This window comes from Myotis nattereri (assembly GCF_964212035.1).
Source record: "Myotis nattereri genome assembly, chromosome: 3".
In the NCBI taxonomy this organism is placed as follows: Eukaryota; Metazoa; Chordata; class Mammalia; order Chiroptera; family Vespertilionidae; genus Myotis; species Myotis nattereri.
In genome coordinates, this window is record NC_138077.1 from 198,521,836 (window position 1) to 198,548,307 (window position 26,472).

General features: G+C 39.8%; 1 protein-coding gene across 1 annotated transcript; it reads right to left on the reverse strand.

The window, feature by feature from the left end:
• Positions 1-219: 219 nt before the first annotated feature.
• Positions 220-26,472, reverse strand: YTHDF2 (YTH N6-methyladenosine RNA binding protein F2). The gene is made up of 5 exons (XM_081087832.1): positions 26,121-26,472; positions 25,596-25,620; positions 24,927-25,006; positions 19,862-21,448; positions 220-1,076 (listed from the first exon to the last, which is right to left on the reverse strand). Exons 1-5 carry the CDS (start codon positions 26,145-26,147, stop codon positions 1,053-1,055), a joined length of 1,743 nt encoding a protein of 580 aa, XP_080943958.1. The 5' UTR covers positions 26,148-26,472; the 3' UTR covers positions 220-1,052.

Sequence of the window (26,472 nt, forward strand, 5' to 3'; positions counted from 1 at the left end):
TCTGGGAAGTATCCAGAAATAAATCTTTATAAATTCTGGCCCACCTTGTTTTGCAGAGGTCATTGTTATCTAGCCCTGGGTACAAAAGCAAACCTGAATTATTTCACCTCAGCAAATTTTCTTAAAATAGTTGATGTCTCATTTCTTCAAACTCCTTACACTCCAAATCTTTCATAAAATATACCAGACTCAAATAATACTAATAAATGGTACTAAAAGTGATGCTCAACAGGATCTCACGTTTATTGAGAAGTGATTAATGGTAAAAAGAAAGGCAATGCCCTTTCCTCATTGGATGAACAAGAAACTGAAGAAACATTCACTACACGTTTTACAATGTTTTTCTCTTCCAAAATGCATTTTTGTAAACAAGTTTTTACCACTGTTCTTAGCTGTGAAATAAAATTAATCCTGACTCAATCAGTAAAATGTACAAGAACAGAACATTTCTTAGGAATCCTAGTACTTTACTTTGAGTAACAAAGGGTCAGAGAAAATGAACCACCCTTAAAGACACAACCTTGGGTAACACTGTTAAATTCTCCAACACAAAAATTCTTCATAAAAATGTTCTTCCAGTTCGGAAGGGAAAAACCAAATTCCCCCTTTCTGGGGTGGAGGCAGGCCCATACCTTCAAAACTCAGGTGTTCTCCAAGTGCAAATGTCAAAATGGGGGGGGGGGGGAGGAAAGGGTTTAAAAATTAGAGAAAACTGTATGCACTTACGGACTTTAAAATCCGAAAACATAGTAAAAAGACAAAGAAAAAAAAGCAGTATGCTCTGAAATCACAACCAAAACCAAAATATAAGGGACATTTTTCACCTACGCTACCTAGAGGGATTTTTTTAGGTTTTTTCTTTTTCTTTTTTTTCCACTTTCCAGTTAAGTCCTATGTCTTTTGTGAAATTCCAATACTTAAACTGCAATTCTGTAATCGTCTCTGAAGTCAATGAAATTAAGAAAAAAGTCCTAATTTTCTTGAAGGTCAATTTTTTTCCTCTTAGGGATATGCAGATGAAACCGTTGCTGTGGTCTGTGCAGAACTGCCTTTTATTTTCCACGGCCTTGACGTTCCTAGAGGTTAAAAAAAATTTGAAATGGTTAGTTAAAACTCATCTGATATGCTTAAGAATTAAACTTCACAGAATAACTCAATACAAATTGAGTTGTTTGTGTTAAATATTCCCCACCAATAAAAACGGTCATTTGTTCATTCTGACCCAAGGATATTTTTTTCCATCGATTTAGAGAGTGGAAAGGGAGGGAGAGGGGGAGGGAGAGAGAGACACATTGATTGGTTGCCTCCTCCAACCCAGGTACGTGAATGGCAATCGGTATGCTGGACCATTGAACCACACCGGCCAGAGCAAGAAAAACCGACTTTTACTTCTTATATTTTAAACCAAAGTAGTAACATTCAAGGCATTCCAATTAATACAAATTTTTATTTCACTCTAAAATTTCTTACATGATGCCCTAGCCAGTTTGGCTTAGTGAATAGAGCATCGGCGCACAAACTGAAGAGTCCTGGGTTCGATTCCGGTCAAGGGCATTACCTCAGTTGCAGGCTTGATCCCTGACCCAGTCCCAGTGCATACAGGAGCAACCAATCTCTCTCTCTCTCTCCCCCGCCTCCACTCTCTCTAAAAAGTCAATGGAAAAATACCCTCAGGTAAGGATTAAGAATGACAACTAAAAAAAAGGTTAAAAATAAATAAATAACATTCCTCACTTGACTGATTAAAATACAGTATACTGGCCAGCGTGTCTCAGTGGTTGAGCATGGACCTATGAACCAGGAGATCAAGGTTCAATTCCCAGTCAGGGCACATGCCCTGGTTGAGGGCTCAATCCCCAGTGTGGGGCGTGCAGGAGCGAACTGATCAGTGATTCTCTCTCATCATTGATGTTTCTCTCTCTCTCTCCCACTCCTTTTCTTTCTCATATCAATAAGAATATATTATACTAAAAAATATATATTATCCTAAAAAAAATAACAAAAAACTAGCCGTATTAGTCATCCCATTTTAGTTCCAGAGTTTTAGATATATTTATAAGCCTCAATTTCCTTTTTTGTAAAGTGAGGATATGTATCTCTCACAGAGCTGTGGGAGATAATGAGCTAACATATAGAAAGCTTTTAGACCAGCCGTGGGCAAACTACGGCCCGCGGGCCGGATCCGGCCCGTTTGAAATGAATAAAACTAAAAAGACCGTACCCTTTTATGTAATGATGTTTACTTTGAATTTATATTAGTTCACACAGACACTCCATCCATGCTTGTGTTTCGGCCCTCCGGTCCAGTTTAAGAACCCATTGTGGCCCTCGAGTCAAAAAGTTTGCCCACCCCTGTTTTAGACCATAGCAGGCAAGAAAATTATCCTCTTCCCCTAGAGCAAGCATGTCAAACTCAAAGGCTAACACGGGCCAAATAAACAAGGTTTAAGTTTATGTGGGCCGCAAAAAAACAAAAGCTTCAATTTTCATAGAAACATGGGTTTATTTCAATAGAGACATGCTGAACACAAAGGGCTGAAATGAATAATCGTTAACATAAAATAGAACATTTAATAAAAATTAATATTTTTCTTGAACACTGACTTACCAGACACTGAATAACTGCACAAATTAATAAGTGTAATGCAAATAAACCTAATTTTCTTCTCTGAAATCGAAATATTTCCTGTTGCGCACACCAAACCAGTTAGTACAAGACTAATGATGTGGCTATCAGCTACTAAAATATTCGCTGCTGGTATTAGTGGAGAGAAATGGTACGCCTGCGCTTCAGTGTCATAAGGGAAATGAATGCAACACGATTACATTAATCAGTCATTAGCAAATGCTGTAGCTCATTATTAATAATTATGTATAACAGGATATTGTAAAAATTAAGTCAAGAAATTTTTATTAAAACGTTTCTTAAATTGGCTGAGCCGCAAAAATATATTCATTGTGGGCTGCATGTGGCCTATGGGCCTCCAGTTTGACATGCTTGCCCTAGAGCAGTGGTTCTCAGCCTTCTGGCCCTTTGAATACAGTTCCTCACGTTGTGACCCAACCATAAAATTATTTTCGTTGCTACTTCATAATTATAATGTTGCTACTTTTATGAATCATAATGTAAGTATCTGATATGCAGGATGGTCTTAAGCGACCCCTGTGAAAGGGTCATTCGACCGCCAAAGGGGTCGCGACCCACAGGCTGAGAACCGCTGCCCTAGAGTTTAAAATCCACTTAGAGATGGATTTTGACAACTGATTGTTAATACCGAAGTTTTTCCTGAAATAAATCTAAATGCTCATTTCTTATTAAGAATCATAAGCCTCTCATAAATCTATTCTAAACAGCTTTCCATGTCACACACTACTCATTTATTGAAAATTTTTAAAATATGACTCAATCCATGTGTCTTTTAAAAGCAAAAGCCTTAACTGGTTAGGCGCACAGGCCTGAACTTACTTTATTCATCAATCTAACTTGAATAGTCACTTGCTCCCATTTACACTATGGTAACTACAGTTCTTAAGTTAAATATGATCCCTACTAAAAAGAATAGCAACTAGTATTTATGGACTTCCATGTTCCAGGAACTGTACATAATAATGATCTTCATAACCACCCCACAAAGACTGTATTATTCCTACTTTAGATATACGAAAAGGAAAGCTCAAAAAGATGCTTAACCGAAGTTACTTAAGAACCAAGATTCAAACCTAGGGCTATGTGGCTCTTTCTCTACACCATGTTGTTACAAATATTTATGTTAAAGTCAACAAAAGTAACTGAGGCTTTGTGATGAAACTGGAAAAATATTTTGCCCTAAAACTAAACTGCTCCATGAATATAAATATGGTAAAATTATGTATTCAGAAAGAGCAGTTATCTTTTTGTGATGTCCCACTTCACATCTCTGGATTTCAGGGATATTGTTTTTTAAATTTGGATGGACACCATTTATCTAACTTCTCTTCTATTAATGATCAAGATCTACCTTTGACTTCAGGAAATCTGGACTCTTCTTGATTAAATCTCATTCCTATGCTTTTATTACTCTTCAAGCCAAGAATGTCTAGCCTTCTGTCCTTCAAGATACAGTTCAAAATCTCTTCCCTTCTTTGAGATTTCCTTAGCCCTTGCAGCTTTCAATGTCCTTCCAAATCTGTATCCACAATTGAAAATTAAATGTAAAATTAGCCCCAACTCAATCAAAAGCTCCCAGAAAGCAAAGAACAGGTCTTCAATTAACCTAACTCACAAACTATCTATGAGTTTAGCAATGGATAATAACTTACAATCAACTTCTAAATAAAATTCTAGTTCTTATCACATACACAAAAATCGTAACTTTGTTAAGTGATGGATATTAACTAAACACTGTGGTAATCATTTCTCTCTGTGTACATATCAAATCATTGTTATATACCTTAAATTAATACGTTACTATGTATGTCAACTGTATCTCAATAAAACTGGAAAAATATTTTGCCTATTACCTCTTATTTCAATGTAATATAACCCCAGGAATACAAATAAACGTATATGCCCCAAATTATACTGATAAAAAAGAAAACCTAGACTTTGCCAAATCCATAAAGAGACATGTTTCTATATAAGGTCACCAGCATGCTTAATTAACAGCCATTTAGAATATAATCAGAAGAAATTCAAAATAGCATTGTGTAACTGCACATACTATGTCAACTCATTTTTTAAAAAATTTGTCCCTTTTCATGTGCTACCAAGTCCACAACTACCTGTGCTCAATTTTGCCTCAAACGTAACATAAAACTAACTACATCCGAATCTTAACTATACAATGATACCACGAAGCTAAGTATAACCTGTGCCCTAATGTAAACCTGTATGTTAGGTTTATTTTAAATTATCCAAATTACATACAAATGGCATTAGCTGCCTTAATCTCCTGCCCAATACCAAGTAAGCATCAATTAAGCAGACTGACTAAATTGCTCTTCAAATCCTATATATACTATGTACTTTCCTATACATAGGTAGCTTTCACTCAAAGGAAGCACTTTACCACTTCTCTTTGACATATCCAAATTGCCACCATCACTGTTCTTGCACTTTTGGCCACTATATTTTTCTTAATATATTTTTATTCATTTCAGAGAGGAAGGGAGAGGGAGAGAGAGATACAAACATCAACGATGAGACAGAATCACTGATTGGCTGCCTCCCACAGGCCCCACACTGAGGACCGAGCCGGAAACCTGAGCATGTGCACCCTGACAGGGAATTAAACTGTGACCTCCTGGTTCCTAGGTCAATGCTCAACCACTGAGCCACGCCCGCCGAGCTTGAGCCACTATTAAGTAAGGGTGACTTGAACACAGGTGCTGTGATACCACAACAGCTGATCTTTTTTTAAAAATTTTTAAATTACAGTTAACTTTCAGTATTATTTTATACTAGAGGCCCAGTGCACGAAATTTGTGCATGGGTAGGGTCCCTAGGCCTGTCCAACAATCAGGGCCAATCAGGTTCCCTGCCTCCCTGCATCCTCCTTCCCTCACTCCCTCAGTAACCCGCTGCCGCCGCTGGTCACCTGCCATGTTCCACGCCGCCCCCTGGTGGTCAGCACACGTCATAGAGAGCGAGCGAACTCCCAATCTCCTGGTCGAACTCCCAAGGGAACACTTTGCATATTAGCCTTTTATAGAGATTAGTTTCAGATGTATGGCATATTAGTTATATAATTACATACTTTACTAATTGTTCCCCCGATATTTCCAGTACCCACTTGGCACCATATATAATTATACACTGTACTTTATATCCCCTGTGACTGTTTTGTAACTACCAATTTGTACTTAACCCCTTTACACCCAGTCCCCCCATTGCCCTCCCCTCTGACAATCATCAGTCTGTTTTCTGTGTCTGAGTGTTTCAATTTTGTTTTTATTTTATTCTTTAGAATCCACATATAAGGGAAATCATATGGTATTTGCCTTTCTCTGACTTATTTCACTTAGCACAATAACCTCTAGGTCCATCCGTGCTGCAACAGTACTAAGTGGCTAACGTGTGTGTATTGGGATTGGGGTATTAGCATACACAGCATGGATAGACAAAGGGATGATTCATATGTCCTCCAGGATGGAGTGGGGCAGCATGAGATTTCATCACACCACTCAGAAGAGTGGCATGAAATTTGAAACTTATGAATTTTTATTTCTGGAATTTTTCATTTAACATTTTTGGACTGTAGCTGATTGCAGCTAACTGAAACCATGGAAAGTAAAATCACAGACAAGTGGGGACTACTGTACGGTTTTGATGTATGCACACACAAAAATAAGCTCATATATTTAGAAATAATAAAGATAACATCCATCTCGGAAATTATAAAAGATACTTAAGCATTTATATCATACTACCTTGAAAAGTAAACTTTAGCACCAATTAAAACACTATAGCCCAGACAGAGGGTGCGCACAGGAAGTAGCCAATTGATGATTCTGTCATCATTGGTGTTTCCATCCCTCTCTCCCTCTCTGAAATCAATTAAAATATTTTTAAAATTTTTTAAATAAAAAGATACTAAGGCTGAGAAGCTTACTTGCTCAAATCAGTGACAGTGGCAGATATGGTCTTTTTTAGAGCCCCTAGTCTTTCCACTACTATACATATGATAGGTGTAGTACCTAAACTTTTTTTTTTCCCCAAAAAATTTGATTGTAGAGAAGGGGGGGAGGAAGGGAGAGACGTCAATTTGCTGTTCCATGCATTCATTGATTGCCTCTTGTATGTGCCCTGACCAGGAATCAAATCCGTAGCCTTGGCACATCCAGACGACACTCTAACCAACAGAGGTACTGAGCCAGGGTCTACCTAAACTTTTTTTTAAAGGCCCATCAATGAAATATACTTAATAGAATCCCTTCCCACACCCCCAAAAAACTGACTACTTTTAAAAATCTTAGTTTGGCCCTAGCCGGTTAGGCTCAGTGGATAGAGTGTCATCGGCCTGAGGACTGAAGAGTTCTGGGTTTGATTCTGGTCAAGGGCACATGCCTGGGTTGTGGGCTTGATCACTAGTGGGGGGCATACAGGAGGCAGCCGATGGATGATTCTGTCTCATCATTGATGTTTCTCTCTCTCTCTCTCCCTCTCCCTTCCTCTATGAAATCAATAAAAATATGTACTTTTTTTTTTCAATCTTAGTTTGGACAACTTCAGGATGGCTAGTGGCCCCTAAATCATATAGCTTAAAATTATCTAACTCTAAAAAATTAATGTCCCCGCAAAAAGGAAGACACAATAGAAGAAACACTAAATGTAAAACTTAAAACATTAAACCCTCAGTGTAGGGTACAGTGGTTGAGCATCAACCTATGAACCCAGAGGTTGCTGATTTGATTCCCGGTTAGGGCATGTGCCGGGGTTTCGGTCTCGATCCCCAGTAGGGGGCGCGCAAGAGGCAGCCGACCAATGATTCTCATCATTGATGTTTCTCTCTCTCCTTTCATCTCTAAAGTCAATAAAAATATATGTAACACAAACATTAAAGCCTCTTAGAAGTAGCCATAATGCCTCTAAAGAGATTATAACATGAAGCTACATGTGTAGGATATTAAACCAAAGACACAGCCTTTTTTTTTTTTTTAAATTTCAGAGAGGAAGGGAGAGGGAGTGAAAGAGAAACATCAATGATGAGAATTACTGATTGATCGGCTGCCTCATGCACACCCTCTACACGGGGGATTGAGCCCACAACCTGGGCATGTGCCCTTAACTAGAATTGAACCTGGGACCCTTCAGTCCTCAAGCCAATGATCTATCCACTGAGCCAAACGAGCTAGGGTGACACTGTCACCTTTTAATGGACAAAAAATATAGGCAATTCACCAGAGGCCTGTAATACTGACAGTTGATGAAAAGCTACTCAAAAGATTCTTTTAGCTTTAAAGTATTGAAAGGTACAGCCAGGCTTATCAGACACATGTGAATTCTAAATTTTCTCAAGATGAAGTCTTGAGACTAGCCAGAGCAGGACAATAGTTCTAAGAAAACTTTAGAAATCAAACTTGTAAGAAAATAAACATGAGGATTGAGCAGTGGATGTTACACAAAACTTGACTGAGATATATAATCCTGGAGTACTCAAACTTTAAATACAAGAGAATCACCTACAGACCCGATAGAATTCAGATTCAAAGGCCTCAGCTCCAAAGAGACTCATTCAATAGCTGAGGGAAGACAAGAACCTGCAACGTAAGTGTTCCCAGATGGTAACTTGTACAAACTAAGTAACTCCTCCTCAGTCATTTCTAATCATGTAAGAAATACCTAGGGAGCTTACTAAATAAAATGTCTAGCTTAGTAAGTTCGGGGGCAGAGACTAGTTATCAGTATTTTTATAAATATTTTCCAGATGACTCAAAGTTTATTTTAAATCGTTAACATTTTTTTGAAGCGCTCCACCCTGCTCCCCTCCCCATCACATTGCAGGCTTATGGACTACAAGTAAAGTAACGTGTCATAAATGACTCAATTACCCAAGAACTTGTCTGGGTTTTACTTCTAGCACTGCCATTAAAGTAAGGTAATCTTGCAATTTGTATACAAAATGAGAGTGGATAGACTAAATCCTTCCCACTCAATTTTTAACATATACATATATATATATTTTATTGATTTCAGAGAGGGAAAGGGAAATAGAAACACCGATGAGAAAGAATCATTGATCAGCTGCCTCCTACACCTCCCACACTGGAGATCGAACCCACAACCTGGGCATGTGCTCTGACTGGGTATCAAACCATGACTTCTTGGTTCATAGGTCGATGCTCAACCGAGACACGCGGACAAGCCCCACTCACTTTTATAACATTATCCAGAACCATTTGTTTCTCCTTATTTCTGCTGCCTTAACAGCAACTTTCACTAGGTTAGGCAGAGCAGATCCAATTCACTCCATTTTGATGTTCATGATGAGGGATGCTTAAACCAAAGTGCTCAATTAATTATGCTCTTCTGATACATTCACAAAGAGGCGCCTGGCTACTGGCATTAGTCAGTAACAGAACATTGTTAACTATCTTAAATAATAAATGTAAAGATGCAGCAAGGTACAAGAACAAAAAAGACTTCTGGGTCAAAACAAATTCCAGCTCTTCTATAACCTATGTATCTTGAGGAAGTTATTTCTTTTTTAATAACTTTCTTTTATATTATATTCTTCTTTCAATAACCCTAACCTACTGCTCATCCCATATTCCTTATTCCTCAATTCCCTATCTGTAAAATGAAGATAATCTTAACTATTCGACAGGATTATAAGGGATTAAAGATATGAAAATTGCCTAACATACAGATGTCCAAAATAATGGCTAAATATGGGTAAATACCTGAATAAGGGGGAAAAGCAGGATAAAACACTAATATGATTATAACTGTATAAACCACTTGTGTAGGTAAAGAAAAGAAAAATGCCAAAATGAGAAAAATTGTAACTGATTTTTTTCTTCATTTTCTACACTTTTTGTACGTTGGTTATACACTGGAACCTCGAACTTAATTTGTTCCGGAAAGCTGTTCAAGAAGTGATCTGTTCAAAAACGGAATCATTTTACCCCATTACAAATAATGTAAATTGAGCCCTAGCTGGTTTGGCTCTGTGGATAGAGCGTCAGCCAGTAGACTGAAGGGTCCCAAGGTTCAGTTCCAGTCAAGGGCACATGCCCGGGTTGCAAGGCTCGATCCTCAGTAGGGGGCATGCAGGAGGCAGCCAATCAATGATTCTCTCTCATCATTGATGTTTCTATCTCTCCCTCTCCTTTCCTCTCTGAAAAAATATAAAAAATATATTAAAAAATATAAATTGAATTAACCTATTCCAGACCTCCAAATGATTTCCTGTTTTAACCTTTCTTATATACAGTGCATACCTAGTATCTATAATAATAAAAGCATAATATGCTAATTAGACCGGACAGCCAAACAACCTTCCAGACATCCTTCCGGACAAAGCCGCAGGGGCCGAGGCAGAGGTGGTTAGGGGCGATCAGGCAGGCAGGCAGAATGGTTAGGGTAATCAGGCAGGTAGGCTGAGTGGTAAGGGGCAATGAGGCAGGCAGGCAGAGGCAGGAGCGATCAAGCAGGCAAGTGAACAGATAGGGGCGATCAGGCAGGCATGCAGAGTGGTTATAGGCGATCAAGCAGGCAGGCAGGTGAGCAGTTAGGAGCCAGTGGTCCCAGATTGCTAGAGGGATGTCCAACTACCGGTTTAGGCTCCATCCCTAAACCATCAGTCGGACATCTCCCGAGGGGTCCCGGATTGCGAGGGTGCAGGGCCTGTAGTAATCTATTAAAAAACAACACTTTTCTTAAATTTATCAAAATCACTTTCAGCACTCATTCCAGGGGTGTCTTTCAGGTCAGAATGCAGCATCTTTGCTTGTTCATATATCACTGCCTCCGAAAATGGCTGCCACTGGCTAACTGCTTTTCGTTAATCCAAATCAACAGTTTTTCTACCTTTTCAATTGTTCATAGTTTCTTTCACACCCTTAGCAACATTAGCACTCTTGATGGCCTCTTTATGTCTTAAAATTATGCTAATCATGATTTCACCAACAACAATAAGCATTCTCTCCTTTGTTGCCTGAGAGATGCTTTCTGTCATGCTAAGATATCAGCATGAAGGGGTTGTCAGGGCAAAAGAGGAAGTTTGGTTCCACAACCGAGACATTTATTGTGTGAACTTGGTCAGAAACAGAATTGTTCTAGATGGGAGATGTTTGAAGGTCGACTATATTTTACTATGAGAAACAAATGCAAAGACAAAAATTTGGAAATATGAAATTTGCAGAGCACAAGTTTTTTTACATGTAAAAATACTTTTAAAAGGTCTATATGCTATCCACAGAGATTACCAAAAAAGTTCACATGAAGCCAAAAGCTTACGTTTTAAGTCTACCGTTCCTAAATGGCTTCATGGTTACACAAGAGATATGGCCAAATGTTTAACTGACATATGTACAAGAATACTAATTACCTCAGAAGAACCACCACATATTGCAATAGCAGTAAGTGCAAATGAGTTAGAAGAGTAACTACCTGCCTCCTCCCTTTCCCCTTCATATCCAATAGTTCAAACTTGAGCGTTAGCCATTTTCTTCCTTCATCTTTCCACTATCTTTTCCTATCCATCCTTCCAGACATAACTCAAACCCAGTCTTCCATAAAAATGCCTTGATTCCACCCTAATGGGTCTTGCGATTCTTTTCCTCTATACTTGGGTCTCATAATGTAAAACTACCACTTTAATATACTGTCCTATACTGTTTCATTTATGATATCATCTCATAACTTGGTATCTTCTCCCGATGGCTAACTGGACTAAAATTAGTTCAATGAGGAATTGTTCATTCAGGAAGGGATGAAAACCATTAGGGCATTATTTATTGAGCTAGTTGTTGTAACTAGAAGAATTTGGTCCACAGGGAATGGCAGCAGCATGCTACAGACATGACACACTGAAATTCAATCTACAGTAATATTTTCTCCATCACATTAAGTCTAAACAATCAATAAAAATCAAGTACTGGTTTGTATATAGCATTTACCAATTTCCATGGTGTAAACAACATGGCTGATTTCAAATATCAATGTGGTATCATTAAATGTGGAGTTGAGGAAAAATGTACAATAGCTGGGGGGGGAGGGGAGGGTTAAATGTTTTTATTGATTTTTATGGAGGAAGGGAGAGGGAGAGACAGAAACATCAATGATGAGAGACAATCATTGATCGGCTGCCTCCTGCACGCCCCACACTGGGGATTAAGCTGGCAACCCAGGCATGTGCCCTGACAGGGAATCGAACCTGTGACCTCCTGGCTCATAGGCTGATGGTTAACCATTGAGCCACGTCCACCGGGCTACAATAGCAGTTTTATATATTGATGCAATAGATGTAAATTAACCAAAAAGTAATGAGTTTGAATATTTATTATAGTTTAATGGTAATAATTACATTTTCCTTTTTGTAGTCTAACGGTAATTTATATTACAAATGATAATTTATATTGTAATTTAATATAACACCTTTTATTTAGCACAATGTACTTAATTTTAAGTTTATGTAATTTCTTTCATAATAACCGTGTTTAACAACCAGCTTGCTAAAATTCTTCTTTTTTTTTTAAATATATTTTATTGATTTTTTACAGAGAGAAAGGGAGAGAGATAGAGAGTTAGAAACATCGATGAGAGAGAAACATCGATTAGCTGCCTCCTGCACATCTCCTACTGGGGAGGTGCCCGCAACCCAGGTACATGCCCTTGACCGGAATCGAACCTGGGACCTTTCAGTCCGCAGGCCGACGCTCTATCCACTGAGCCAAACCGGTTTCGGCTTGCTAAAATTCTTAAAAGCTAAACAGTTGGCCCACAATTAGCCAGCTCCAACACATCATTGGACTTCCACTGAAATACCAACACCACCACATAATAGCTATGAGACCCTGTATAAGTAACTCTGAGTCTGCTTCCCCATCTGAAATATGAGAATGATATATTAGATGTGATAGCTAAACTTTTATGTGTACTATGTTCCAAGCACTTATATGTGCCAAGCACTGTGCTATCCTCTGAGTGATTACTCATTCTATTTGACATGGTTCAAATGTTATTTCCTCCATGAAGCCTTTCTTAATTTTCCCAAATTGATCACTGTTCTCCAGAAAACCACAACTATTCTTCATTCCTCTATTACAGTTCTCACCCCATATTTTATTGATTCCTTTGTCCTCCTAATAATGCTGTCTGGCCCTAAAGCAAAGATGGTACCTTGGTTATCTGTTCTAAGTCAGCAATTAACAAAAACATTTATTGAAAGACAGATACAGCCCTAGCTGGTTTGGCTCAGTGGATAGTGTCAGCCTGCAGACTGAAGAGTCCCAGGTTCAATTTCAGTCAAGGGCACAATCCCCAGTAGGGGGTGTGCAGGAGGCAGCCTATCAGTGATTTTCTTTCATCACTGATGTTTCTATTTCTTTCTCTCTCTCCCTTCCTCTCTGAAATCAACAAAAAAATATATTCTTTTTTTTAAAAGAAAGATGGATACAAATAAAGGGCATGGTTGAAACAGATACAAATTCAGTATCACCTATCTTCTAGACCTCCTTTAAGGAGGCTGCAGGAAGGCATTTTATCCGCCGAAAAGCAAGAAAAGTGATGAGTAATACAAATAGAATTTCCTCAACCCTTTTGGTAGAGAAACAAGTAAATTCTGCAAGACAGAAGTAGATATAGACAGCCTTAGAATTTTACAAAAGTTCAGTTTGTCATCCCAATTTAAAAAATATGTCCACTAACTAGTTTTGAAGAGATAATTTAAAACAGCAGCAGAGAAGAGAAATGCTAAATGGGAAGAAATACCCATGGTTATTTATTTCCTATGGACTTAACAATATAATTGTCTAAAGTACTGTTTTCTTCCTCTGACTTTTGTATCACTAAAACTTGGCTATTTTTAAAATTTTTCTAAGATTAAAAATGGAACCAATGTGATTACTTCAAATGTTTCTCAACAGGGGGCAAATGCCCAAATTAAAGGGTTAGGAGAGGGAAAAATGGCTGTAAGAAAAATAAAAACCCTGCCCTGACCAGTGTTGCTCAATGGTTTGAGTGTTGGTCCACACAGCCAGAATTTGTGGGTTCAATGCCCAGTCACGGGCATGTGCCTGGGTTGTGGGTTCGCTCCCCACCCTTGGTGGGGATGTTTGGGGAAGGGGGCAGCCAGTTGATGTGTCTCTCTCACATCAATGTTTCTCTCTCTCTCTCTCTCTCTCTCTCTCTCTAAAGAGCAACAGAGGAAATATCCTCAGGTGAGAATTGGCGGGGGAAGTCCTGGCCAGGTAGCTCTGTTGGTTAGAGCAGTGGTTCTCAACCTTCCTAATGCCACAACCCTTTAATAAAGTTCCTCATGTTGTGGTGACCCCCAATTTCATTGTTACAAACTGAACATAATTAAAGCAGTGATTAATTCCAAAAACAATATGTAATTATATGTGTTTTTCAATGGTCTTACGTGACCCCTGTGAAAGGGTCGTTCGACCCCCAAAGGGGTCCCAACCCACAGGTTGAGAACTGCTGGGTTAGAGTGTCATCCGGATACTTCAACTTGGGAGTTTAATCCCCGGTCAGGGCACATATAAGAATCAACCAGTGTATGTATAAAGAAGTGGAACAACAAATCGATGTTGCTCTCTCTCCTTCCTTTCTCTCTAGCCTCAAGTCCTTATTTTTTATATGTAATAAGTATTTGGGTCAGAAATTATAGAATAAAAACAATAACTTTCAAAAGAGACCTATTTAGTAGCTTTAATTCCTCTTCCATGACCTCAAATGTTATCTGGGGCCAGCTAACCCTCTTTGTCCTTGGTTTCTCTGATCTACATTATCCCATGTATTAATCTTCCCTATAACACCCTATCCTGTATAATAAAAGGTAATAAGCAAATTGACCCTAACGGCAGAACGACAGGTCGCTATGACACGCACTAACCACCAGGGGGGCAAACGCTCAATGCAGGAGCTGCCCCCTGGTGGTCAGTGTGCTCCCACAGGGGTAGCTCTGCTCAGCTACAAGCCAAGCCTCTCCCACCTCCTCAGCAGCACTAGCAGCACGAAGTATGTCTGACTGATGGCTTAGGCCCACTACCATCAGCCGGACATCCCTCAAGGGCTCCCGGGCTGCCAGAGGGATGTCTGACTGCCAGCTTAGGCCTGATCCCCCCCAGGGAGCGGACCTAAGCTGGCAGGTGGACATCCCCCAAGGAGTCCTGGACTGTGAGAGGGTGCAGGCCATGCGGAGGGACCCCCATCCCCGCCAAGTGCACGAATTCTCGTGCACTGGGCCTCTAGTACATAATAAAAGATCTTTCAGTTTCTTCTTGAAATCCTTCATTTTTAGAAAGTTCTCCCTTTAACTTCTATCCACTGGTTCTAGTGCTATCTTTGGCATAGAGAATAAACCCACCAGCAGAGCTTTAAAAGCATTTTATAACAGGTATTATGTTCCCCTTCAAAATGATCTCTTCTAAGCTAAACATTCCGCCAAACACTAAGGGACTATTATGATGAGAAATAAGATAACATATATGAAACATATTGTGGGAAGAAGTAAGATATATGTATTCAGGGGCAGGGGGGAGGTTGGGGGTTAATGGGGGGGATGAGGACACATTTGTAATACCTTAAAAAAAAAAAGATATCTGTATTCAGTAATGATAACTATTATTACCACATACTGGTACACCTTAACTTCCAAACAAGCTTCCCATCACTTTCCATGGAAAGATCACATCAATGAGCTGCTTCATCCTGATTCAAATTAGACTTTACTCCTAATTCTTTTAAACTCTCAATACTTTTTCAAGCCAACTTTATACTTGACCTGTCTTAGATTTCTTCTGTATCAAATTAAGTACATATATACTTTATTCAATTCCCTTCTACCAATCTAATCACCAAACTTCCCTTTTGGGAAACATGTTCCACAAATACCAATTAGACCTTTCTTGTTCAAGTTATAGCTACACAGTGTCACAGATTTAGGCTGTTATGAACCATTCCTCCCAAACACCTATCTTCTATACATCTTCAAGGTTCAGCTAAGAGATCACTTCTTCCAGGATTTTTCTTTTTTTTTTTTTTTCCCTAAATACACTCCATTGATCCTTTGCAGAGAGGAAGGGAGAGAGACAGAGAGCCAGAAACATCGATGAGAGAGAAACATCAATCAGCTGCCTCCTGCACATCCCCCACCAGGGATTGTGCCCGCAACCCAGGCACACACACGCTCCATCCACTGAGCCAAACCGGCCTCGGCTTCTTCCAGGATTTTTCTATGACCAATCCACCCACACCCCCAGGCTGGGTTTGGCAATCTTCAAGCTTCCAAATTGGCACCCTGTACATACCTTGAGAAAACACTTTCTGTTTTATACTGTTACCTGTGCCACTAATGTAAGGCTCTCTCGTAGTTACTAGAGAAACTCCTGGTCTAGTACACAGTAAAGTTGTTCAAAAAAATAAAATAAAAAGCTTCATCTCAATTCTTAAACAGCATAATAAATTTTAAGTATATCCAAACACACTCCAAATCACCATATCCACTTGGGTCTTCCACTTGGGAAATTTTAGAGGATTTTAAGAAATCCTCTTAATCTCACCAAGTAGCAAAGAATTTTTTTTAAAATACACATCTTGAGCTGTTATCACCATAACCACATCTTCTTTAGATCTGTCTTTCTCCCCAGTCTCCCATTAGCTTTCCAGTTATTAAAAAAAAAAAAATTATTTACCCATGCCTGATTGAGTATAACATTGGGCTAGGCTTTAAGAAAATTATGCAGTTCCTAGTCCCCTCTACTATTCTTATTTTTACTTAAAGACTACAAATAAGACAAAAACTAAAACAACCATTATGAGGTTTATAAAAAAAATTATCACTAATGCAGGACTATTCCAAATAATGCCAGACTATTCCAAAGTTGACACAAAGGGAGTTATTAACACACTGTAGTCTTCTTCTAACAGCTGACATTAATTCTCTTAAAATTTTTTTCAGAATGAAAAAGGCCCATATGGCAATATAGTAGCATAGCCAAGATCTTCAAAAAGCATATATCCTTTGACCCAGTAGTAACACTCAAGGATAGATGTGAATCAATATTTATATTAATGTTCACTGCAGTGAACATTTTATTTTAGATGGAACAAATTATTAAAGAGCTGACATGCTCAATGATTAAGAACTAATAAATTATAAGATAGAATACTATGAAGTCCATCAAAAGTGATGTCACAGAATATGTAACAATTAGGGGACGGTTCTAAGCAAACACAGGTTACAAACTGTATCTATAGTATACAACAAAGCAGACCACATGTCAGAATTTTCAAGCCAGAGAGCTCTAATGCTTGAAGCTTCTATGATACCGAATTATATCATGTGACAGAACAAGTAAGGTTAATACTGCTAGGCAAAAATGGCTATAATTTTGCTTCAGTGTGCTCTGCCAAGATACATGCCCAATCTCAAAACTTTGGAACAGCTGTGACATCATTTTCAGGATGAATGTTAAGTATTTCCCTACATACTGAATTACCATGCCCATTTGGCATGAAGATTTTTTGCAATCTTGTAAATAATACAAAGGCGCACACACAAACACCAAACCTAAGAAGGCTATCTACTGCCCCAATAAGCTATCGGTCCCATTCTCATCAAACTTGTTTTGTTTTGGAAGCCTAGTAGAGACTAAAACAATAGTTTCCAGTCACTTATGTAAGGATGTTAAGGATAACAGTGGGCAACAGAGGAGTAAGGTAATACTGACTGAAATGGTAATGGACCTTCCTGAAAGCCCAGTAAAGCTCTTACAGAAGGTAAACTAAAAAGTAATCTGACACATATAATCAAAGCTTTTTTTTTTTTCTGGTGGTTTGTTCCCCAACCTGAGAACAATTAAAATATTCCAAGGCCCTTATGGAATGGTTTTTAAGAAAGATCCATTAGTTAACTTCATAAAGACCCTAAATATTATTATATTCACTATTAAAACATCATAAGACTGGTCAATTTCAAAATATGAATCTTACACCTACTTATGAAGTTCAATTATGCATTAAACCACTCAAGTGAATTTAATACAAATACATACTTGACTAAAAGTTTACGTAAATTAACAGTCCTCTTGCTACTTCATTTTTAAACCAGTTTCTCCATGGTTCTAACACATAATATCAATTTATCTTAGTATCTACATTTCTAAAATTATTCCTGTCTCTGCTTTCCTGCTTTTAACGACAAGATATAGGACAGAACTTTGCAGATGAAAGAAAACTGATGAGATAAATATTATACATGTTTCAAATGGTTAAACCAAGCACCTGGACACCCTTTCACACGTTAAAAATCTGTCATGCCACTACATGGTGCCTTCCTTGTATCTCTAGAAACAGGGATCTGTGAAGACATCTTTAGAGCCTTTCAGATGTCTGGCAAACATAACCACTAAACTATCTTTTTCTACATGATTATTGAAGATTTTAAGTTAAACTGTTAAACTTTGGGGGAAAAGGAGAGTTTAAAGGATAAAGTTTCTGACAGCCAACTTTTCGGTAATCTGGCTCTATATCCCCAATACTTTTGGCATCACTGACAAGTGTATCTCCATTTATTTGTCTGTACACATTAGAATATAAAATGGCAACCATTATACTTTAGTTGAACAACTAACTATGCACCTCTAATCCTGTGTTAAGGAGGTGAAAAATCTACCAAAGAGCCCTCCTCCCACTGTTCAAAGGAGAAAGTTTTTATAGAGACATAACAAATGCCTCAGTTTCTACATCAAATATATAAGATACCTATGAATTCATAACCAATTTAAGAAAAATATATTTACATAAGCTTGTTAGGTTTTGTTTTTATTTTTAATTAAATTTATTGGGGTGACATTGGTTAATTAAATTATATAGGTTTCAGGTATACAATTCTACAATACATCATCTGTATATTGTATTGTGTATTCACCACCTCAAGTCAAGTCTCCTTCCATCACCATTTATTCTTATACCCTCTTCTACCTCCTCCCACCCCCATGGGGGGGGCGGGGGGCGCCGGTATTTTACATTTAAGGCTAACTACTCAGGATTCTCTCAATCATTCATTTACAGATTTTTTTTTTTAATTTCCTCCTTGCCCATAATCTTTCTACCTACTTCCTACATATTATATATGTCTAAGTCCTATATAATCTATGACATACCCCAACCAGTATTTTAACATTCTTTTATGGTCCTAACATTTACATTAACTCAGTACACAAGGACCAAGCAGCATTACCAACTCTTTAGTTTGTATCTATTCTCCATCACTCTAACCAAGATTCTCATTTGTTACAAAGGAAACAAGAGAAAGCGACTCTTTAGGAATACAATAAAATGTTAGGAGCAAGAGGTCAGCCTTTTGTGATTATCCAAGTTTTATGTAATACATGTTTAACTTTTCCAATGGAAAAAAGGTTTTGAAAAAAGTAAGCAGGACACCAAGGATAGCAGCAAGAAAGTAAGTTCTTAAAAACATCCACTTAACGGCCTGGCCAGCATGGTTCAGTGGTTGAGCATCAACCTATGAACCGAGAGGTCACAGTTCAATTCCAGGTCAAGGCATATGCCCAGGTTGCAGGCTTCATCCCCAGTGTGGGGCGTGCAGGTGGCAGCCAATCAAAGATTCTCTCTCATCATTGATGTTTCTCTCTCTCTCTCCCTCTCCCTTCCTCTCTTAAATGAATAAAAACATTATTTTTTAAAAACATCCACTTAACATTGCCAGTTGTCAGAAGGCAGGCTGAAAAATGATGGCAAAGCTTGGTGAGACACCAACTCTTGGGGAAAACCACAGTACCCATTAAAGCCAAAAGTTTATTACAACAGAACTTGTAACTTTTTTCTCTGCCTTAGTACAGCCTCAATCTTTTCCAACTTTAATTTTCATAGTTTTATCACTTCAATCATTCCCTTTGCATTTCTTTCAGGCTCATTCTTCACCTCTATATCATGTAAATTCATTTTCTATACATTGTTTTCCCTTAAGCACAGTTCCGTCCCCCATTAATATTCCCACATTCCTTCACACTAAGGTTCAAGTAGTTAAGACCCAATTATACTCCCATAAAGGACTGAACTGTTATGTGATACTTGTTATTTCCAGAGCTTTTATTAAAGCTTTTATTATTCAGTATAATACGTCTCCTGTTCTTTCTAGTTCCTTCTCCCCTTCCCTAAAAGTCTTAAGAATTATAAGCAGATTACCTTTTTAACACTTTCTTCTTCCTCTTGGCGTTTCTCATAGTGTGAGAAGTCATCAAAAATGGAAGTGGTGTGCTTGTAGCTGGCTATGATTTTCAACACCTGCTTAGCCTTTTCCAGAGGCACTTCCTGAGTGTCCCTGGAGTTGGTCACTGGTTTATTCTCGTTGTTCTCTAGGCGAATGTGTCGCAGCTGGCTATTGGGAACGTCCTTCACAAAAATCCACCTGACATCAAAACGACCCTTCCATTTGTCCTGGGACCACACACCTGCACATGTGTTATAGTCCACAGCAGATTTCATTTCTGCAACGCCACAGAAGTGTCCACTGCCGTTGACACTGAAAAGTAAGTAAACGGGGCCTTTCCCGTTCATGGAGCGATAAGCAGCATCCAGTCTCTTGTTACCATGCTCTGTGCTGCACCAGATATTATACTTAATGGAACGGTGGATATCGTCCTCAGAGTAGCTCTTAATGATGAAAACCCGGCCATGTTTCAGATTCCAGTCAAAATCCTTAGGGTTATAATTATTAATGGACCGTAGCTTCTCCAACACTGGGTGAGGTTCTGAAGGAGTAGATCCAGATCCAGCCTGAGACTGTCCTACTCCATTACCATCCACTCCATTATGACCAAACCCACTGCCACGGTTCCGAGGTGCTACCCAGCGGGTTGGCTGAGCTGCCTGTTGTTGGACTGAGAGCTGGGCAGACTGTGGTGGAGGTGGGGGCAATGGCTGTGTCTGTTGCCCTACTGATGCTTGAGCCACTGGTGGGCTATTGTTAGCCTGTTGACCGACAGGCTGGGGAGACCCCTGGGTTGGCTGCTGACCTATATTCTGAACCAAAGCCTGTGAGGGGGCTTTTGCCACAGGACCCTTGTTATCCCAAGTTCCAATATCCATGTTATGCTTTATTGGGGGTGGTGGTAGACTTGACCCTGCAATGCCATTCTTCGTCTTCAACTTAGGTTGCTGTTTAGCAGGCTTGCTAGCAATATCAGCCCAAGATGCTGGTTTTGGAGGAGCAATGGTAGCTGGAGGCAAACTATTAGAAGCCACAATGTTACTAGTAATGGACCCACTACCAACAGCAGAGCCTACAACTTTTGGAACATTGCTTGCAACTTCTGTGCTACTCAACTTCAGTGCTGCCATCCCTTGGTCTATAGTATTCATGCCAGGAGCTTTATTGAGGGTCTCACTGGCAAAAGCGGACTGTCCATCAATCATGGCTCCACCTAAGGAGCTAGGTGCATAAGCATAATTGCTACTATATCCAGAGCTCTGAGTAGACTGTCCCTGAGAACTGTTATTTCCCCAAGCTGAGAAGTCAATACCACTGGGAAAGAAATTAAAACCATGCTGACCAAGAAACGGAGTGCTACCAAGGGCTCCTGGTTGTCCAAACATTGCATCTGGTAGAAAGTGAGGCTCTCCGTTGCTCAGCTGTCCATAAGAAGTTAGATAGGGCATGGCTGTGTCACCCCCAGTAGACCAAGCAGCTTCACCCAAAGAATAGGAGAAGCCAATGGAGGGACTGTAGTAACTGGGTAGGTAGGAATCTGACATGGCAGTATATGCATTATTCTGTGGAAGAAAAAAAAACACACAACTAAACTAAACACAAAAATAAACAATCAGGACATTTCCTTCCCCAATTATTCATATAATTCAACTATTTCATCCATTACCATAAAAAAAGGAGAGTGACCATTTCAGATGGTCGCATCTCAACAACTACTAAACTATTAAAACCATACTATAATAGGTAAAATAAGACAAAAAGAATTGGAAATTTAAAGTTCTCTCCCAAAAATCTGTGTAGCCATCCATCAGCCATAAACCAAAAAGCAAGGTTCTGCAACTATATTTAAAGAGCAATAGTGTCTGTGTGTCAAGAAAACTTCTTAAATCTTATTAGTAAACATTTTTATGGTATGATTTTTACATTCATAAATCCTGCACTGTATTCTGTTAAAATATTGGTGCATGAAATTATTTCCTTTTTTTAAAATATATTTCTATTGATTTCAAAGAGGAAGGGAAAGGGAGAGATAGAAACATCAATGATGAGAGAGAACCATCAATCAGCTGCCTCTTCCACACTCCCTACTGGGGATCAAGCCTGCAATCCGCAACCTGGGCAAATGCCCTAACCAGGAATCAAACTGTGAACTGGTTCATAGGTCAATGCTCAACCACTGAGGTACACCAGCCAGGCCATTTTCAATTATCAAAGTATAAAAAGAATATATAATTTAAAGACATTTTGGTATGTATCAAATAAATTTGTGTGTTTTTTAAAAAAAACAAGGTTCACTACATCTAATTTACTGTGGTAGCCTCCTGGCAAACCATCTGGGAACATCAACAGATGTCACTATTTAATTATAACCTGGAAAGGAAATGTACAGTAGTTTCCAGAGAAAAAACTACAAAAAAATGTTGCTATCTGTTCTGCTTCTCCTATAAAATGAACTGCTATAATCTAAAATGCACACCCAACTTTTCCATTAAAAACAGAGGAGTATATTTCAGTCTGTGTGGCTCAGTGGTTGAGCATCAAACTACGAACCAGGAGGTCATGGTTCTATTCCCAATCAGGGACATGCCCAGTTGTGGGCTCCATCCCCAGAAGGAGGTGTGCAGGAGGCAGATGATCAATGACATTTCCCTCCCACCAATGTTTCTATCTCTCTCTCCCCTCCTCTCGCTCTAAAAGACAATTTTAAAAAAACATATAAAAACAGGAGTATAATTCTGAAGGTACCATACAGTCCATTATCCTTAAAAAAGAGGAATTATCCTAAATAATAACCAAAAATATAAACTTATATGCAACTAGTCTTCACATAAGATTACATTGCAAAAACCTCAATCATTCTTGATTTCATTTTAGTTTGTGCTGAACATATTTTCCCTTTTTTTTATAAATTCTGTAGCTCACAGAATAGTCCCTTAAGTGAGAGTTTTTAAGCTAGAGATACATAAAATTGGTCTCTATAGATATACTGCTCAACTCAAATAACTCTGGTATATAAGAATCCATTAACTAATCAAAAATATGGAGTTTTATTTTTAAGAGATGTGGATGACTACCACTATCTTAAGCCTTAAGTTTATATTACCAAAGGTAAGAGTACTACTCCCTAGCCACTAAAACACATCTCTTGAAGATTAAACATTTCCAGTAATGTGGTTAGATAAAATGTGCTTTTCTCTGCCAATTTAAATTTTCCCTAAAAAATAAAATAAAATAAAAATCAAGCTGTCTTTCTGCACACAGACTTCTCTTAAAATTAAGTATTTCTCAAAGATAGTGTTAATACTTTAGCAAATCCATATTGTATTAAAAATTCAGTCTATAGTGACTGGATTAAGCCTGAAGGATTATTCCAACATAAGGTGATGAAAAATTGTTTAAAAAAGTAGATGAATTACTTTTGAAAGTAAACTATAATGGACAGACTCTCAGATCTACTCAACCAAGATTTCTATTTCCTCACAACATATTTTTTAAGTTGTTTTTTTTTTAGTTTATTTTTTATTGTTGACATTATGATTCTCCCCTTTTCCCCAATATTTTTTTTACATAAAGACATTTAAGCTTTAGCTTACTTGAGAAAGAAAAAAACAAACTATCACTAGTTATGCTATTATATAGCTAAATGCCTACAACTGAAGTAGCAGGTTCCCACATGCTACTGAACTCAAAAATCTGAATTACACAATGTTTCACAAGAACTACCTAGAATTATATTTCCAAATGCTCCCTCTCTCCCTGTTATAATTACGTAAGCAAACTACTTCAATAGCAAGAATCTATTAATAGTTCATTCCTTTACTTCCTTCCCTACTTTTCCTGATTAACTGGTTATCTTCTGCAAAAACTTTTTTCCAATCAGTTAAGTGAGTTCTATATATTCAATGCAGAAAATTTTACCTAAGGAATCTAAAAGTTTTATGTAAGAATTAGGTCCAAATATGGACATACATTAATATGCCAAGTTATTCTAGACCAGTGGTCGGCAAACTCATTAGTCAAGAGAGCCAAATATCAACAGTACAACGATTGAAATTTCTTTTGAGAGCCAAATTTTTTAAACTTAAACTATACAGGTAGGTACATTGTTATTAACTTAATTAGGGTACTCCTAAGGCTTAGGAAGAGCCACACTCAAGGGGCCAAAGAGCCGCATGTGGCTCGCGAGCCACAGTTTACCAACCACGGTTCTAGGCTATAACACAGCATCTGTTCAGAATTTATATAAATATTCTATAAGCTTTTTCTTCTTTTAGGGTATTTTGGATGAGTAATTGCCTTTTGGTTTATTAATTGGAAGCTATATTTGCTACAACTTTGTAACTATGTCTTTGGGACAAAAGATATTTATACAAAAGAGCTGCCACACTAAAGTATGCAACTAATCTTCACATTAGAAGATAGGTTAAATTACAAAAACCTCAATTTTTATCTTAATTTGTGCTACACAGCATTTCACCTTTTTTAAACTCAATTTCATAAATCCTAAAGCTCCCTAGATGAGAATCCAAAGTTGTTCTCTATACCTATAGATACAGCTCAACTCGAAAAATGAGAACCTAACGCAAAATAGTTCGAATCTAAGATCCCACTAACTAGTGAGCAGAGGAGAATACCCAGTTCTGCAGCGTTTAATAAATTTCAGGTGATTTTTTTTTTTTACTAGTTTTTCCCATCACATATGAATCCAATTTCCAGAAAAGAAAAAGAGTTTGGGGTGAAAACTCAGAATATTTAACACTAGAAAGGATTAAGTTTTACATTGTATATTCTTGGTAAGGAGCAAGAATTACTCAAACAGGTGTTACTGTTAGTACGCTGTAAAGTGCACCAGAACTAGCCTCAGAATACAGTATGTTTGCTGACAAGAGAGATGGGAATCCTAGGGATCTATAACATTTGTAACAACTTTTTATAACACATTGACTAGCAGGAAGACAGTCACCCCGAAAGTGAGACTCATAGGGAAAAGAAAGAATTTATACACCCTTTGATCAGGCATGTAAATGGTTAATTACTCACGGGCCTTGCCTGGGGACTCAAGTAAGGTTCAAAATCGTCATCATTTAATCCATCCTTTTGATGTACAGATCCATTTTGAACTAGAGGAAAAAATTCAAATTAAGAACGTCCCAGTCATACAAGCCTCCCTCCCAAAGTCACCAAATATATCCTAACCAGAGAAAAACCTTACTAAAACAGAGAGATTACGTTTGCATTTCAAAACACTAAGGATGGGAGTGCATGCTGAGCAGCATTCCGTCAATAAAAATGTCTCCCTCCACCCCAAGCAAGCGGATCTAAAAAGGTCCTTTTATTGGTCCCTCTCGCTCCCCGTGCCCTCCCGCCTCCCCCCACCCGCTCCCCTTGGGTCACATGCGGGCACTTCCAGAGTGCGATCCACGAGGACGAAACACAAAGGCCTCCTAAGACCTACAGGAAACCAGGGACCTGAGACATTGCACAACCGCATCCACCCCCACCCCCACCCTCGGTGAATGACTCCTTGTTCGCTGGAGAGCTGTTCGCCCGCGGAAAGAACACGCCGAAAGGGTCAAATCCTTCCGTGTGAGCGAGGCACCTGCGAACCCCGGGGCTTCCCAAGGATCCCGGCCTCGGGGCGCTTCCCGGGGACCCCGCCCCCACTACCCCGCGTCCCCCTCTCCAGGCCACCGGCGGGGCCGGGCTCACCTTTGTTTCCTTGACCTTTTGGTCTCTGCGGGCGAAGGAAACGTCGCCGAGCAGCAAGGTATCCGAGGGAGAAACGGGAAAGAGAAGACAAATTAAAGCCGGGCCGGAGAAAGGCAGGAAGGAGCAGGCCTCGGGGTCGGCGTCAGGAATGGTGGTGAAGGGGGAGGCCGGAGAACGGGAGGCGGGGGGAAGCGCTAGGCCGGCGAGGCCGCCGAGAAAAAGCGGGGGACGCGCCAGCGGCGACGCGACGGGGCCCGGGCTTCAGGGAAGGGGAAGGGAACGAGGAAGGAAGACGAGGCCCGCTGAGGAGGAAAGGCGGCGCGGGCGTTGGGCACCGAGGACCGGGGAGAAGCGGGAAGAGCGGGCTGAGGGCGAGGCGCAGGGCGCGGCCGGCCTGAGAGGCCCGAAACCCGGCCCGCGAGAGGCGCCGCCTCGGCTCGGCCCGACCGGGGGCGAAGGGCCCGGGCCTGGTCGGGCTCCCTCTCGCCTCACACAATGGCCGAGGCATGCGGGCCGGGCCTGTACCTGCTCCAGGAGGCTGCTGGCCGACATGGCTCTCGGATCCTCGCGGGTGGCGGCGGCGGCGGGCTCTCCTCAGCGCGTCGGCGGCGGCGGATGAGCCCCAGCGGCGGGAGCAAGCGGCGCGGCGGCGGCTTTTGTCCCTGACACTCTGGGCCTCGGCGGACGCAGCGGAGACACAGCGCGCGGCTCCGGCTCCGGCTCCGACTCGGCGACGCTCTAGCCCGAGGGCTCAACGCCCGTCTCTATGGCTGGGCGCGCGCGCCCGCCCCTGGCCGCCGAAGTGAGGGCGTTGAGCGGCGGAGGCGGACGGCGAGCGCGGCGCGGCGCTGACTCTCACATTCACTCACCCACGCGG

Bases quoted from the DNA above. Each gene is read 5' to 3' on its own strand.
- YTHDF2 (XM_081087832.1), bottom strand. From the start codon at position 26,147: ATGTCGGCCAGCAGCCTCCTGGAGCAG. The intron at 25,621-26,120 runs GTACAGGCCCGG...CTTCGCCCGCAG, and splicing joins CCAGCAGCCTCCTGGAGCAG to AGACCAAAAGGTCAAGGAAA. The intron at 25,007-25,595 runs GTGAGCCCGGCC...TTTTTCCTCTAG, and splicing joins AAAAGGTCAAGGAAACAAAG to TTCAAAATGGATCTGTACAT.